Source organism: Phaenicophaeus curvirostris, chromosome 6 (genome assembly GCF_032191515.1).
Source record: "Phaenicophaeus curvirostris isolate KB17595 chromosome 6, BPBGC_Pcur_1.0, whole genome shotgun sequence".
NCBI lineage: Eukaryota > Metazoa > Chordata > Aves > Cuculiformes > Cuculidae > Phaenicophaeus > Phaenicophaeus curvirostris.
In genome coordinates, this window is record NC_091397.1 from 53545210 (window position 1) to 53562836 (window position 17627).

The 17627-nt window shown below is 39.7% G+C and overlaps 1 protein-coding gene across 1 annotated transcript in view; it reads right to left on the minus strand.

The window, feature by feature from the left end:
* CHN2 (chimerin 2) overlaps positions 1–17627 on the minus strand; it is a 167618-nt gene that overhangs the window by 5178 nt on the left and 144813 nt on the right. The window contains exons 8-12 of the mRNA XM_069860208.1: positions 12210–12294; positions 9603–9776; positions 7755–7832; positions 1420–1557; positions 93–198 (exon numbers count right to left, since the gene is read on the minus strand). Coding sequence (XP_069716309.1) covers positions 93–198; positions 1420–1557; positions 7755–7832; positions 9603–9776; positions 12210–12294 — 581 coding nt within the window. The remainder of the gene's footprint in view (positions 1–92; positions 199–1419; positions 1558–7754; positions 7833–9602; positions 9777–12209; positions 12295–17627) is intronic.

A 17627-nucleotide genomic window follows, 5' to 3' on the forward strand; every position in this document is an offset into this window, starting at 1 on the left:
GAAGCGCTATTGGTACTTTCAGTAATCTTTCTCTTTCAAAGCAGAAAATTGCTAAGCTCTTCAAGAATTATCCTACATGCCAATTAACTCACTTTTTGAGATGAATCATTAGGTATCTAAGTGTCTCGTAGTGAGCAGCAGGGAGTAACATCAACACTTCATGTATTGCTTCTAGTCGTTCATCAGGATTGGAGATTTCTGAAATAACACCAAACAGGATTAATGTTAATAGGGTTTTCCATTTGTAAACACCAATAATTCAGGAAGCTAAGTTATTATTATGGAGTCATTTAGAAGCTGTTGACTGTACTTGGAGGGATAAATATTAAATGCATAAACATGAAGCTTATCGGCAACTTCTGGATCCTAAAGAACAAAAAAAAGGCTTTACAAAGAAATCAGCAAAAAGACTATAGTCATCTCTGTGGTCTGTAGCTCTGTCTACAGGCCTGTATATGTACAGTAATAGACCTTCGTTAAGTGCTTCCTAATACTCTGCCTGGTATTGACTCATTAAAACCTTACGTAAGATTACTTCCATTAGTCTTCAACACCGGATGGGAATGTGGATATAGAGACTATGCTTGAATATATAAGTTTAGATAGAGACTGAAATGACACTGAATTACATAAACAAAGATTTCTGAATGTCTTAAAATATGTAGGTATCAGTGATCAGAAAGCATCAGTGCTCATTTGGCAATCTCTCTGGAACTCTGAGCAGGATTTACATGTTTTTTTACATGAAAAGTATGGATTCCTAAGCTGTGACCCAAGTCAGAGTTATATTTGCTGCATGACTTCCACACAAATGGCACCAGGAGCTTGACATTTCAGAATATTAAGAGTCTTTATGTCCTGCTTTTAAGAGATTGGTGTATTGATGTGATAGGAACTGCGTCCTCTGGACTTGTTCTACATAAGGCTAGTGACAAGCAAGACTAATTTCTCTGCCAAGGAGGAGTGCAGGAGACAGGCATCTGTGGTCACAGATCACCCAGTCTTGCATGCGTCTTGTGGCCATGACACCAGCCCTGGGATGGTGTGCTTGTGTGATTTCCTACTTACAATAACAGCCAGGCAAAAGTTTCATGTGAAAGAATCATAGAATCATAGAATAACCAGGTTGGAAGAGACCCACCGGATCATCGAGTCCAACCATTCCTATCAAACACTAAACCATTCCCGTTAGCACCTCGTCCACCCGTGCCTTAAACACCTCCAGGGAAGGTGACTCAAGCACCTCCCTGGGCAGCTTGTTCCAGTTCCCAATGACCCTTTCTGTGAAGAATTTAATGAACAGAACATCACCCTCGCTTCTAATTTGCTTCCTGTTTTTTCTTTTTTCTTTAACACGAGCAGCTTTACAAATGGCAAGTGAAATTACAGATCCCTTACAAATCACTATGCAATACTTACTTGCTGCCTCTATGAACTTAGAGTAGGTGTCATAGGTGATCACGGGAATAGGTAAGTCTCTGAAGTACAGCTTCAGTGCTCCGGCAATGATGTTTATGTCTGGATAAATATTGGCAGAAATATCAGCCTTGTCACCATCTAGAAGAAGAGGAAGAAATCTTTTAGAAACCAGGCTAATATTGACTGAAACAAGGCTAGGCTTCCAATTCAGATTTATTGTGTCCAACCTGACAAGACAAAACAACCTGAAAGCATTTGGAAGGCTTAAATGAGAACATATTGCTATCAACTTTACAGTATATGAATGAGGAATGGTAGTTTCTTTTAGTAAACAATTTATTTGCTTACATCTTTTGGAGAGGCTGGTGATTTCATCAACAATATCTGCAGTGTAATATCTCACACATAATATTTTAATGTTGGATGAAAAATCAATACTACATTTATTGAATTTGGCCTATTTATTCACTGAAAATAAGCTACTAAAAACTTGTTATGATGTTGTATGTTGTATCTACAGATCAATGCACAGAGTATGAACCATTCTTTTCATTTTCACTTGGGGAAAGAGAGGCACAAAAAATAACATAAATTTCCAATAACCCTTAGGAGAGGAAAAATCAGAGTAAACATTCAAATCTTGTTAAGTTCTGCACTAGTCTAACCTATACTGATTAGCTAGTAAGAAAGCCACCTTATTTTCTGGATGTCCTCTAATATCTTTAAATTTGACCTATTTATTTAAAGCAAAGATTTGATTTTAAATAGACATTCTACGGCATTTAGCTATACTATTTATTCTGAAATGTGGATCGCAAGTTGTTAAATGCATATGGATACCTGTAATGGATGAACAGCTAAACAGATGAATTACGCAGCTGAAATGATATACATTTTATTTGCTACTTACTATAACACAGTTAGCCATAACTCCATTACGGAGCACTTAATCACATGAGCTTAACATTTACAAGTGGTTTAGTATTTGATAGGAACGGTTGGACTTGATGATCCGGTGGGTCTTTTCCAACCTGGTTATTCTATGATTCTATGATAAACCCTTGACCAACAAGTGAAATGACAAAAATTACCAGCAAGGCTGGATCACTACTATTTTTCAAATTTAAATGACTACATCTGTTTTTACTACCTAGCACCCTCATACTAACATTTTTCTCCAGACTGAGGAAATTTGTTGTCCTCCCTTCCTAGGGCCTGTCCTTGATGGTTTTCCAGTACAAAGGTGGTGTAGGACACTGGTCAAGCAGAGGCTGAGTCTGTCTGGATTTAAACCTCAGCTTTACCTCAGGCTTCTTTGAGATCAATTATATCCTGTAGTCCTTATCCCCTACCTTTCAAGTGAGGATAACGGCACTTCCCTTGTAGGAGGTGGTGAAGATTAGGACCATATGGTGAGTGGGGCAATGTGAGGTTGTACCTGCCAGGAGGTGCAAGCACAGGCTTGGGCTGTTACCACCAAGGCGCTGACGTGCTGTAAAGCCATCGCCTTGCGTGTCTCACAATAACTAGTGCTTGTAGAAATGCCCTGATACAGACAGATGAGTGGGTGTGTTTGATAAACGGCATCTAAGATGGTGATAAAGGCTTTCACAGCAGAGTAAAAGAGTTTATATTGATTATAGACATTTTATACAAACCTGTGGCATTAATCTTGAAGGGATACGTCCTGTCCAATGTATGCACATAATTCTCATTAAGACTAATAGCACTACATGTTCTCATCAAGAGGAGATTATACGCTTAAGTATTTAAAACAAGCAGTCTTTCTTGATGCAGCTGAGCAGTCTGAATACATCCATCAGCATTTAATTTAATACAGCATCAATAAGCCCTAGGAGGATGTTTACACTGTCCAAATCTTTTGTTTAATCCACGCGTTCCAGGCACGGTAGCATTAGTCTTGTAAAGCTTTGTGTGGAGAGCTCTATTTAATTGATGGACACTGAGCACTCAAAATGCTCCACTGAAAACAGACACCTCCAAGGAACCAGCAGCTGCATCAGAACAGATATAACAAAGCAGAAGGTTGCATCTATTATCTAGGTCACTGGTACACTAAATGGAAGTGTTATTTATTTTGTACTTTTATAAAGCAGCCCAGCAAGCTTCTTTAAAGGGGCACATTAACTCGAGGTACTTCAAACATACCTCTTATTTACATATTCACTTACTGTAGGAAAAATGCATTAATTCCTGAGTCAAAAATTTTTCACTTCAGAGACAGATGTAGATCCACTGGAAAAGCACTGAAGATTATTTTAAAGTGACCATAACAATATGACTGTTACTATACCTACACATTTCCGCAGTGGATATGTAGGGGAAGGTGGATTTTTATTTTTTTCTTTGGTAGGTTTTGGATTGTCTTCCCTCCTCCCCCCCACCTCCTTTCAGTTTCAGGAATTGGAGGGCCTTGGCAGTTTGCATTTATTTCTTATCCTCACCAAACTCCTGGATTTGTACTTTTATTTAAACACACTTAAGATTCAAAGCACTAGGAAAGAAAAATTAATTAATTGCTGGTAAATTCATGATACATCATGATACATATTTCACAGAGGATCCTCTGCACTACCATACTGTATAAACTACATCTATATTATATGGCACCTTCTGCATTACCACGATTGTTTTTTTCACTCTTCAGTACAACAACTTTCCTCAGATTGTAACTAGTATTTCCATTACCATTGCAGTGCCCATGTGTTAATACAATATTTTTTTAAAATTTTGGACTACAAACATATAGTTCATCTCAGCTTTACAAAGCTAGTCCTACCCAACCCCCACCGTTTCTCTTTCCTTTTTATTTTCATTCTCAACATATTTTGTTGCATTATATTTGAGTATCGCAAGACAAAGAAACTCTTTGTTCTGTTCCTTAAAGGTTTCAGCTGACTTTGGATGCCACAGAAATATATCAATAGTTTATGAGAGAATGAAATGAAGTAAGTATTAAATTCTTAAAGCCTCAGCTATGGCCTCTGAATACTGAATTACATTTTTACTTAAGTTCCTGTTTCCTTAATGCTTTGTTTTTATTGCACAACCTTTGCCAAGCTAATGTGATTCTTGGTGGATTTTCTTGGATTTGGCATTTGACAGGTTTTTAGCTACGCTGGCAGAACAGCGAGTATGACTTAGGATGCCTCTAAGTACTCATGTAATATTTAATAGCATAATATTTTTAGCAAGTGTATTGTACCAGCAAGTCACACAAACAAGTCGGGGGGCAGAATGCATTGGTGACAATGGCAGCTCTGTGGATGAAGTGTACAATGAGGGTTTTCTGGATGCCACAACGCCACAGCTCAACAATGCTGACAGAGAGCAACTGTTATCCTACAGCACCAACATTCACCAGATTAAATAAATCCACATTATTCCCCTCCTCATTACAAAAAATCACTGAAATGGAACATTGTCAGCGCCTCAGAGAATCTAATGCTAATTTACAGTAGGGGTATTTACATTGCTTTGGCTTTGGAAGGGAGTCTTAGTTTAAGTCAGATGAGGACCAACTTCTCCCTATTTTAAAACCATCACAGCTTCATTGGGCCTAAATAACATTATGCGGGATGTCATTCTGTTCAAAGATGTTGACTTTCAAATCTGCCTTTGCTTTTCTGTTCTCACTATAATTTTTTGGAAACAACATGCAAGTGTCCCTTTGGCAAGGCAGAGCTGCTCAGGGGGAGGGCTGGCGTCTCTTCATTGCACCCCTTCAGCCGTGCATGAAATCAGCAGGACAGGTACCCTATGGCCAAGTCAGCACCTGTGTCTCCTCCCTCTCTTCTGGCTCCTGACAAAGAGCTTAGAAAACCGGAACGCTCAGTGGCATTATTTAAAAGGATGTGTCCTGCACATTAAAATGGGAGGACTCCTTGCTTGTTTCTTTTCAAACCCATTTATTAAAAGCTGCATTTCCAGAGATGCAAAAGCATACTAGCATTCCAGCCAGGTGTCTGGGAACTGTCTAGGAACCGACCAGCAGGGTGGGACATCTGTACTGCCAGAGTGCATACTGCCACCAGATTATGCCAGGAGTAGAGGCAATAATAAAAGATAAAACTGTCTGTAAAACTGAACTGGCTCTCATGGTTCAAAGCATTTCCAAAGGAACTACAGCTGCAGCATGATTCATAGAATCATAGAATCACCAGGTTGGAAGAGACCCACTGGATCATCTAGTCCAACCATTCAACTCATGCTCAGGTATAAATTTCCATCTGCTTTCTTCAAACTCTTCCATCTTCACACACAGATTCACACACACAGAATAACCAGGTTGGAAGAGACCCACCGGATCATTGAGTCCAACCATTCCTATCAAACACTAACCCATGCCCCTCAGCACCTCGTCCACCCGTGCCTTAAACACCTCCAGGGAAGGTGAATCAACACCTCCCTGGGCAGCCTGTTCCAGTGTCCAATGACCCTTTCTGTGAAAAATTTTTTCCTAATGTCCAGCCTAAATCTCCCCTGGTGGAGCTTGAGGCCATTCCCTCTTGTCCTGTCCCCTGTCACTTGGGAGAAGAGGCCAGCACCCTCCTCTCCACAACCTCCTTTCAGGTAGTTGTAGAGAGCAATGAGGTCTCCCCTCAGCCTCCTCTTCTCAAGGCTAAACAACCCCAGCTCTCTCAGCTGCTCCTTGTAAGACTTGTTCTCCAGTCCCTTCACCAGCTTTGTTGCTCTTCTCTGGACTCGTTCCAGAGCCTCAACATCCTTCTTGTGGTGAGGGGCCCAGAACTGAACACAGGATTCGAGGAGCGGTCTCACCAGTGCCAAGTACAGAGGGAGAATAACCTCCCTGGACCTGCTGGTCACGCCGTTTCTGATCCAAGCCAAGATGCCATTGGCCTTCTTGGCCACCTCCTTCTGGTTTTTGGTCAGGTTCATACACTTAGAGGAGAATCCACACACAGAACAAAAGGGTTTGCCAGGCCATATCTACCTGCAGGGAGCAGAGTGGGACCTACAGGGACTGTAACTCTCTTAACAGCACTGCTTCATATGGCACACCTGCAACATGTTATCTTTCTGTGATAGCAGTCATGTCACTGTGGATCTCTCACCCAAATCACAGCTGACCTATGTGTGAATATGCCTATGTTAACTGCAGCCAACACATTTTAAAAGATATATTATTTATGAAAGGATATTTTTATATAGCAAGAAGAGAATCCCTTTGGAAATTCCTAGTTGGACGTCCTTTGCCAGTGATGTCTGTGTGACAAACTGCCTCCAAACAAAAATGTATTCAGGCACAGTAAGTGTAAGATGTGCCATTCATAGGACCTTGCTGGCCTGCCCCAGCCTCCCCTAGAGCCCCCAGAACCTCCGGCCCATTGGCCCCCAGGGCCTCCAGTCCCTGCCAGACCAACATCATTGCAGTGTCCAGCTGGGTCATGGCAATGGCTGTGCTTGGCCATGCACCCTTCTGGATGGTGCTCTGACCCACAGCCTGACCTCCTGGCTTGCTCTGGACCTGCCTCATCCCCAGGGGCTTGCAATCACTGGACTGTCTGACCCCATTCCCTAACACAGCAGAGCTACTACATGAAGAAATAAATAGGAAGCAAAATACTATTTATAGAAAAGGAGAAGAATATTTATGCAACTTCTTAAATGTACTTGAAAATGTTTTCTGTTGATGAAGGCCCTACTCTGCACCCATTAACATATATACTAACGTATATATTACTTCTGTGTGCACAACCAGAACCAAGGTAATCAGCTAAATCAATTCAGAAGGGCTATTAGGATGGAAATCATGATTAACAGGCAGTGTTTTAATTATTAGTTTTTCAATATACTGTACAACCAATGTCCCCCAATGCTCCTTTCATTTGCTGTGTAGATGCAATAATGCGCACAGTAGTGTGGTGCTTTCTACAAAGCTACGTACAGAATGACTTTCCAGTTGGAGTTACTGGTTTTAGATTCATAACAGATTATCATATTGTAAAGCACTGAGTGTACTAAAGATAGGACTAAGACCTTTTCCTTAGTATGATCTAGGCTCATGCTTAACTAGGAGCCTAGGCTGTGCTGCTAGGTTAAGCAATCATCCAGTCCCCTGAGCACATAGCCTTCTGCCTGCTATTACTTACTGTTTAACTATTTCTTCCAACTATGAAATATGATTTCTTCTTATGAAAAGCAATACAGTTTAATTTAAGGACAGGTTGCTTTCTGTACTTCTGCATATACACCAGTGTCGCTACCACAGTGCTATATAAACACAAGAAGAATTAAGAAGCCCTAGAACTAAAACTTAGATTAAAATTATACAGGATTAAAAAATCATATACCTCGATCAAAGGCCATTTTCACATCTTCAATGTGTTCAGTGAAGCCTGAGACTCTATAGAGGCCCTCGGACTTTAAACCTGAAACAAAAAGTTCTTGGTTAACTTTGCTTCAGTAACCAACAAATATTCAAGCTTAAAAAGAATAAAGCACAATAATAGGTTTAGTAAATAGTAAAATATTGATTGCAATGAGAAACTCTAGAGCATTTAAGGAAGGCTGAAGGTAATTTTAAGTTGTATTTTAAAGGATTAAAGAATTTTAGAATTTCTGATTTTGTTAGGTACATGGCTGATTATGCCAGAGCAAAATACTGCAATTTGCTAATGGCGAGGCATTTGACATTATTGTGATTTATTCATTTTATGTAGGAGATTTTCCTGGATTTGGCTATAATTAATAAAGCTTTGGAGGCCTCCTTTCCTTTTACCAGTTGCTTAATGATAAATAGCAATGCAAGTAAGAGATTGCCTTTCCCTATGAGCACATTTGTTCCCAGTTTTGCTCTCAGCTTTTACTTATATGCAGCTGTTAGATGTGATGGATACTGTTCTTCATATCGATACCTCCATTCTACAGCTCTTTCACCACAAAAGAACTACTCACTTGCCAACTCTCCCCTCCAACTGCTCCACACCAATATGAAATGCTGGGTGGGCCAGCAGAGCAGGCACAGCTAGCCAAGCAGAGATACACACACATTATTTATTTTTATCCCAGAGCTCCTTATTGTGATTATGCACACTGCTAACCTACTTATAAGATCCAATATACTTTGTTTTCTTAAGAATGAAATCAGTTTCTTACATACTTCTACAGCAATTAAAGAAAGAAATGTAAAGATGTTTAAAAAAACAGAGCCGGCAGCAGAGTTTATCGTAATCAATAAATGTACAAGTAAGTGATTAGATGACTAATGCAATGTAGCTTCCCGCTGTATCATCACAGTAAAGCTCTTCTGTCTTAGTCCAAACTATTCTTTCTGTTTGTCCCTGCAATGATGATATAATCCTGGTAGAGCTTTACAGAGCAGTGCAGGGGATTTACTTGTAAATCTTCGATTCATTTCAGTAGATGATGCATGGCTTTGAAATCCCTATGGCTAGTATCAGTGTGTTGCCATGCAGATTACTGCGATGCCGTGAATCCAGCATTATGAGATTCCTATGCTGAAACCATGACTAACAGGGAAGTCTGGCTTATCGGGCAGTACAACATACACATTGCTATCCAAAGCAAAACCACATGATCGTTACTGTTGGAGGGGATATGGTATTTCTTCAATCTGGCACGCTTCTGCGTAGCTAAAATCTGTCACAAGCTGGAGGTTTGGCTGTAGCATGTCGCCTAAGCTCCAGCATCCTTCAGCCAGTAGCTCAGCATTAGGCAAAACCTTGTGCAATTCGTGGCATACCGCAAAATGCCACAGTGTGTGATCTCACTTGTCTGAGTCACATGTGTTCTTTTGTCCATAGTGTCCAGAAAGGTTATTAATAACGGGTTTTCAACTGATTACCCTGAAATTGGAAGCATCCCTGGGTATGGTAAAAAAAAATAATGAAAAAAGACATATAAACATGAACTTAAAGTTCACTTTAAAGTTCACCCCTTCCAGAATGTAACATAATACATGTTTTGACATGTTTTCAGAAAGCATTTCAGGAAATTGCATTACAAAATGTCATGATTTAATTTTCCTAGCTGATGCTAGGAATGTATCACCTAAACTAAAGAAACCCTTCTCTCATCCCGTCTTCAGCGTGCATGAGCATATAACCCTGTCCTAGCTTGGCACATAATTCAAGTCATCTTCATTTAACTGTGTCTGTTGCTTTCTGAAGCATACAAACCTCTTGCTTCGATCTCTCGAATGCATGAATCCACAACCATAGGCCTCTGGGTATTATGGGCTTTCACTAGCGTGGTGAGATCACAGCAGTAGACTCGCTTTATCCTCTTTAGGTCTGGTTGGCAGTCGTTGGGCACATATTTGGAACACTGCTTATGTACGTTCAACCCACAGTCTGTAAATAAAGTTAGCCAGGTTAATTAATTAATATTAATGCTGATAGTTCGTGTCTAACAATTTATTTCCTTGGGCCACAGCAAGCAAGGAGCATAACTTCCCTATGAGTCAGCAAAGCTGGAATAAATAAGATGGAGATGAGAAAGATGAACATTGAAATCTCCTGTAAAGAGCTTATGATGGGCAAAGTGAACTCCAGCATAGTTGTTATAAAGTCTGTATAAGCTCTGAATGTCCTTCACAGACCTTTGAGTCGGAGGTGATCACTGGAGGCATCTGGTTCAGTTCACTGCCAGATACGTAGCTCTAGGTGTTGCGTTTGTAAGGACGTGGGACTTAACTTCTAAGTATTTTAGTTTAGCCTTTTATAAAATTAGCACAGTAATGACTGTCTTCTGCTGTCCAGCTCGTGGCTTAGCACTGCTAATGGGCAAAGGACCTAAGTTTCACCTGAGCATTCAAACTGGGACAGTGCTCTAGGCTACTTTGCCTCCCTTCCCATTCCACGTTCCTGCAGTGTCACATTTTGGCTCACTTTGCCACATCAGCAGCCTCGTCATCTCTGCACTTCCCTGGTGACTAAAGTGTCCCCTATGTTTAGTCTGTAGGTCAGTTTAGGCACACAAAATGCTGTGAAGAGCATGATGCAAAAAGTGTTTAATTTTACAAATGGTTCTTGGTGTCTTACTTCAGAGTCAAATCCTGCTTTTGGTTGCATGGGTGGGTTTCTATTAAGTTAAACATCACTGCTTGATCTCCACAAATGAATTTTTTTCTAATAGAATAAAATATTCAGCAAAACGAATTTATAAGCCTCAGTAAAGCAAACACTACTCTTGTGAGTTACACTATCTTATTTAACTCTTATTCTGTTTTAATGCCCTCCCAGTCATGCCCATCACTGACAGTATTTTTTGGGCTAACTTAACATGTCTAGCGTCATCCTTAATAAGTTACTTACTGATTTTTCATGTTGATTTCCTGCCCAAGCTATTAAAAATGAAAATTTGTTTTTATTACTGGAAGTTTATTTCCATATTATTTTCTATAAAATATTAATCAGGCAAAATCACATATCACTACAAACACATTTAATGGAATTGGTGGGTTTTGTGTGTTACTCCATAGTTATTACTGCATAATTATTGTTCTGCAAAATCTAAACAAATGTGAGCAGCTGCTGTTAGGCTCCTCCTTATATTGTTTTCAGTGCTGTTCTCCAAGCATGTGAAGTTAAATTCAAATGCGTCTGTGTAATTAGAGTTAAACATTGGTAATTTAATAAGGGAGAGTATTATGTTTCATACTAAATAAATAAGCCTTTTTGCAAGTTTAATATTTTATGTATGTGAAAAAATATAGCTCTATGCATTAGCAAGGTCAGCTTTTGCACACTTGGGTTTAAGATCAACTAGTTTGAAAAGCAAACTGCTATTAATCTTCCTCTTATTAAATGTCCTCATATTCTTTGTGTTATCATTATTCATCTGAAGGCAGACAAGAAGTAGCAGTAACTGAGACTGCACTTGTTAAAACTTTGCATTTGTGAAAGGTATTTCATCCCTTCAAACTGCTGTCTAAATTTTAGGTAACAACCACCTCCTCTGTCCATGTAAAGCAGAAGTTGGCACAGATGTGTTTGGTGTCAGTCTGAGACTACAAATGCCTGAAGATCAGGGCAGGGAGAGGTAAGATAGAAGCATATTCAGCTAAGACATGCAAGGGATTGAAGGCCCATGGAAAGAAGTTATGAAACCCCACTTGCAATGCACCAAATACCAGTTCACTTGCTGAATCCAAAAGCTTATGATGTGATGATTATTGCTTTTTTGCAAGATGGATTATTTTTCAGAAAAAACCATGAAATTTATAGTAATTAAAATTCTATTAAAATGCTGATACACCTACAGAGACAGCAGAAAACTGATCCTTCTGGGGAAAAAGAAGGTTGTATTTTTTGCCTTCCCTCACGGTAGGATACTTAAGGCTTGCATGCATGGTATTTTTATAGGAAACAGGTGACAATCTTTTCGTAGACAAGGGCACTTCTCAGCCATTGGTGACAAAAAGATGAGCTATGAAGCCTAGCTGCTGGCTGGCTCTGCCATTTAAAAAGTTTGGTTTTTTAAGACATAAAAACATTCAGGGATAACTTAATGACACCATAAAGAAGAATTCTTAATATATATACCAAGGCACATGCATGACCAAGGTACTACTGAAAGGATGTCACCCTCAGCAACAAAGGGCTGGTGGCTTCATTTCTAAGCGAGCTACTGGGGAAAATGACAGCGCTCTAACTTAAGCAGGAGGATTTCTTGCCTTGTTCTGTAAAGTAATCCCTACCTCACCTCCCGCAGAGCGTGCAGGCTGGGGGTGGGAGGGATGCCTGCGCGTTTAGAGAGAAAGACAGAAAATGTTGAAGGGCTACCTGAACACCTCACTCCCTGAGCGATGAGACCCCACATGAAGTTGGCGCAGTATTCACACCAGTGCGGACCTCGAAACGTATGGACCTGTAATACAAATTGGGGGGGAGAAATGGAGTCATTGCGAGGCAGATGGTCTGACAGATGGAACAACAGAAATGGATAAACAACAGAAGACTCAGTAGGAGTAAATCTTTAGCACACAGTGCCCACATCTTTCCAAAGTCTAGATGAAATAAACCATGGGAACAAAAATTTGCTTTGATCTTGAAGTTTATCTTTCAATAGGCTTAACATAACAGAGAACTGAGCTGTCTACGGCACTGAAAATAAATCACTTTTGCGAGCTGACATTTTAGCTATAGCGGAGGGGACGAAAGTAGGTTCACTATTCAAAGGAGAAAAAAGTAAAGCTAATAATCCAGGAATTGTAGTAAGTACTTCTATCTGAGTAGTTCAAACAAAACAGGAGTTATTCAAACACTCTTCAACAGATCACTTGAAAGTAGAGGAAATGCAGTGACAGAAAGTCCCTTTAAATGGAACATGTTTTGGTTCCCCATAAACACGTGTGACCACAGATGTGGTGCAAGGTCCATGTTACAAGAGCAACAGGCAGGTTCATGCAATGACTATAGTGTAACATGTGTGTTCATATGCCCTTCAACACTGAACAAAACTCAAGGCTATTGCTGTGAATTTATATCAGAGATGATAATGAATCCTTTGCGCAGCTACTCCAGACAGTGGTTGGGTAATGATCTGATTTTGCACACCACAATCCTTTAGTGACAAAAGCAAAAAAAACCCTTCCCCACCGTAGTAAGCAAACTGAACTCACATACAGAAAAGATGTCAGTAGGCTCTTTTTCAGAAGAGCAAACTTCCTTTCACTACAGCCCACACATGAGTAAATAAGGAGGAATAAAATGACGTCCGTGCTGACAGAGTCCATGTCTTCCCAGCCAGGTTTTGCACAGCACTGTTGCTTCCTCCACTGCTTTCCCAAAGGCTACAGCGGAAAACCTTTTTATTTAAGATGTATACTCTAGTAAAGTAAGCATTTCATTTTCATTGAAAATATGGGTAAATAGTGAGATCTACACCTGTGTGAATGGACATGGTATGAGTTAGTTCTGGCCAGAGACTTAATTGAGCTCAACAAAACATAAATCAGGCACGTTCCAGCTGCTAATGCTTCCTTTTCCTGCTCTCTGCTCTTGTTTACCTGTCTGGTGGATGGCTGAAAGACCACTTTCACCTCCTGGGATGGAGAAAGCTGCTCTTTACTTTTCATGGAGTAAAAAATCGGTCATTGCCCTTTTCAGTTAAACTTCGGGAAGTTTTAAGCCAAGCTTTGGGCTTGCTAATGTTTTTGCCCCATTCATCTGTGGGATCACACCTAAACAAGTCTGTACTCTGAAGTCCACTCCCTAGGAAGATAAAGTATCCTGATTTTAATACAGGGTCTTCTGTCCGATTTAGTGATAAAAACATGAGCCTGACCACAAACGAGTCCTGACCAACTACTCACAGCCAATAGCTGCATGAATAAGCTTAAAGCAATAGAAATTCTTCCTCCCTTTTCACAGTAAAAAATCTAAACTGGAATGTCTGATGGGTTGTATTCTTTTTTGAAATGGTATTTTACTTCTCAGAAAAATGTCTATAATTTACCTCTGGGAAACAACACTTTGCAATAAAGTTTGAGATAAATAGATACATATACACACATCTTGTTCATTTCATAACTTTTTTTTTTTGTAGGGTGGCTATCATAAATTCCAGACAAGTTCTTTAGTGGGGGAAAATGGCTATACACAACATCAGCTGATGACCCAGGTTTCAGACATAATGCTCTCTGTGACCTTCAGTACATACAAAACTACAGATACAACTAATTATGCTTGCATATTTACCATTTTTAGATTGATAACCACATAATTAGTAGTTCTGCACCTGCATTTAATTGGGGGTGCAAGTCATTGGCTGTGGGAAGACAGCTAACTATATCTTCTGCTTTGCAGTGATTTACAAAAGCTAACCTCGTTAGAAGTGGCTGTAAAAGCTCATTCAGGATTTTTAAAACTGCACCATTTCACATTTTAAGTCCATCACAGTTGCTAGGATATTCAGGGCCTACTTGCTCGCTTTACATAAAGCTTGTTTCAGCTGACCTCATTGTGGCATATTTAGAAAATAGTAGCTGATTATTCCTTGATCTTTCCTGTCATTAACGGGCAAGTCATCAATGCTGACGAAGGGCGCCATCTGAGAAGTGCTGGCTGCGCACCCTTCCCTTGATCCCTTCAGCTTGGTGGCCCCCAAAGCTTTAGCCCTCTATTTGTTCACTTCAATTTTTCATGGATCTGCATTTTAGCTCAAAAAATGGCAAGTTCCCAGCTGGATTGCCCTGAGAACATCGAGTCTTGATGGTTTCTGGTCAAGCTGAAACACAGAAGCATTCGCTATCTCTAACTGCAAAAGGGAGACCTTATGAAGTTTCTAGATGAAAGTGAAAAAGTGTCTTAAGATGCAGTTTTGTTCTGAGCCTCTTATGGCTTGCCATTAATTTAAAAAAAATAATGATGGAAGTCTATTCTTATGAATACAACACTGGAACACAGCCCAAAGCTTACTTTTCAATGGTAAACGGGAATTGTGCCTGCAAAACTCATCTCCATTTTAAACAAGAAGAGGTAATAGCAGGTCTTGGGTTTTTGAGATGGGTTTTTAGGTTCTGCCTCATCCTTCGTAACCACATTGTTACAAACAGACTGGGCTTAGATTTTGGGAAACATGATCAAGATGTATTTATTATTGGTCCTTATCCTATCCTGCAGTCTCAGGAGATCTGTCTGTGTACACACACCATAAAGCTTGGGCTACAGTTGACACATAATACCAACTTTTAAGAATTTACAGGGAAGTATTTCTTCATATAAGCCAAAACCATGATATTTCAGGCTATATATAGCACTTTTCTCGTTCAGTCTTTCATCTCCTTTTCAAAGAATCTAACTCAACTTCTTCACCCTGCCTCCTTTCCAGCTTCAAGTCTTTCAATGAGAAGTTGATTCCTTACATTCAACCTATCTTCTCTGCTGGACTATCACACCCGGTACTATACTGCATGTCGCTTCTTATTGACTTCCAGTGTTCTCACCTTCACCCATCAGCCCTCTGGTGTCCTTTCTTCCAATAGGCAGAATTCCAACCATGGATGTTATCTCATTTAATTTTAGTCTGTGTCTGAGCCATGTTCCCAGAGGAAGAAGCTAAGACCAAAGGAATGCCAACGCAGTGACAAAAAACCACACCAAAACTCTCTAACCAACATTGTAGAAATAAACTAAAAACTGCCTTGAATTGAAGCACATGTTTTTGATTGACGTTATATGGTGCTGCTTCTGAGACAATTTTGTTGTTTATCTGGCTGGGTTTGAATACTTTACTATTTGCCTCTAAAGAAAATAAGAGGTTTTTCAGACATTCGCCTGAATACACATGCATTTGTACTCTCCTGTGGACTCCTGCTGAACCTGAGCTATTTGCAGGGAAGAAAAGCTGACTCTGCTGTTATTTTCTTTAAACACATACACATAATGTTCATGATGTCTGTAGAAAATGCCTCCCCCAAACCCTTTGTCTCCCAGAAACAGGGTTTTCCTGCAATGATTAAGACAAGGGGAAATTTATCCCAGAGCCTCCTTTATCCCAGCAGATCTACTGACTTGTCAGTAATCACCTGCCTTTACTCTAGCAGCCTGTCTGCAAATGGGATCTACCCATGCTACAGTGGCAAACAGGCACAACATTGTGGTAAATGCACATTATTCAGCTGTATTTGCTCACTTAAAGCAGCACAGATGCCCTCTCATGAATTCCCAGCCTAGAACAAAATGCATGGAGCATCTCCAAACTCCACACTGCTGCAGTCGGACCCAAGGTTGACCTCATCACCAGCTGGGACCCCACTGAAGTTGGCAGGTAAAGCGCATCCCAAAGAGCCTGCTGGATCCTGAATGCAACGAGATGCAAGAGGACTTAGTGATCCAGTTAGGCTGACGCCCACATAGTTACAGAAATACTTCTGTGTTTTTCTAAACATGGCTTCAGAGATTTATTCTCCTTCCTGAATTATGGTATGTCTACACTAGCTTATGCAAAGTTGTCCCGCCAGACAGACGCCAGCTCCAGACCTAAATCCATGTGACTGCGTTGTGTGCTCAGGACGAACCCAGCTTAACAAATCAGTCTGGATCCTAAATCTTTTTTTGTTCATTTGCCTTGAGTGCCTTGAAATTTGAAAGAGAGGCTGAAGGAGAAAGCATGGACGCTCAGAATGGCATAACCCAGCAATCTTTCTCTCCAAACTCCAGTGCTTCTTTTTAATTTTTATATTAGCTGAGGAAGGATGGAGGGAGATCCATCCTTGCTATGAATTTGTGTCTTGAGTCTATTTCTTTCTTTTGTTCCTTCTCTCTTCTAGTAGATAAGATCTTTGGTCTAAGATCTACAAAGATATCATCAACTTCACTAAAAATGTGCCCTTCATTTTTACAGTTCTTCATGGCTAAAGGACAAGAGCTAAAGACTACTTGTTTGTTCGTGAAGAATTGCCTATGATGGGATTTTGATGGACACTGGACACGTAACCTTTGTCCCTATGAACTGAGATGAACGATACAATACACGTCAATATTCACTTAAAAATGAGGAAGACAACTCTTTGAATGTCTGCAAAATAGCATTCTCCTTCAGATAAATCCTGTATCATCATAGCCTAAGAGCTGTCAAAAGCCATTAAGAATTTTGCCCCAAAACATTTGCCCCATAAAGCCATTCTCTCCTTTAAATAACTTAATCATTTATGTAATGAATATGGAATATGTCAAAGATACTAGACTTTAATTTAGCCATTTTTCAAACCTAAATATTCTACTCTAACCATTCTATCCACATTTCCTATTCAGCCAGACATGTTTTAATATAGTCCTTTGCAAAACTAACTGTATTAGCATAGTGAACATATTTGTTCAATAAGTAACACTTTTGATTGGCCTTTCTGGACAATTTATTTTGTTTACTGCTTCTTCCCTAAGCTTTTTATTGCTTTTACTATGATAAAATAGTAATTTTCTGCTGTCGAGCTTTTAAATATATATATATTTTAATCATGTGATTTTCCAGTTAAAACTGTGACTCTTTCGAAACAGAAAGAAACAGAGACTGTACAACAACTGGATTGTGCAAATGCAAAGTTAGCTGGGCACATGTCCAATTATAAATCAAAGCCAAAAAAAGGGGAATTTTGAAGAGGAAAGAATGCATGGGTCAAAGTAGAAATAAATCTCAGTCATGAGAAAATATTTTCTAGTTAAACGAAAATAGTTTTGATATTAAAATGATAATGAAGG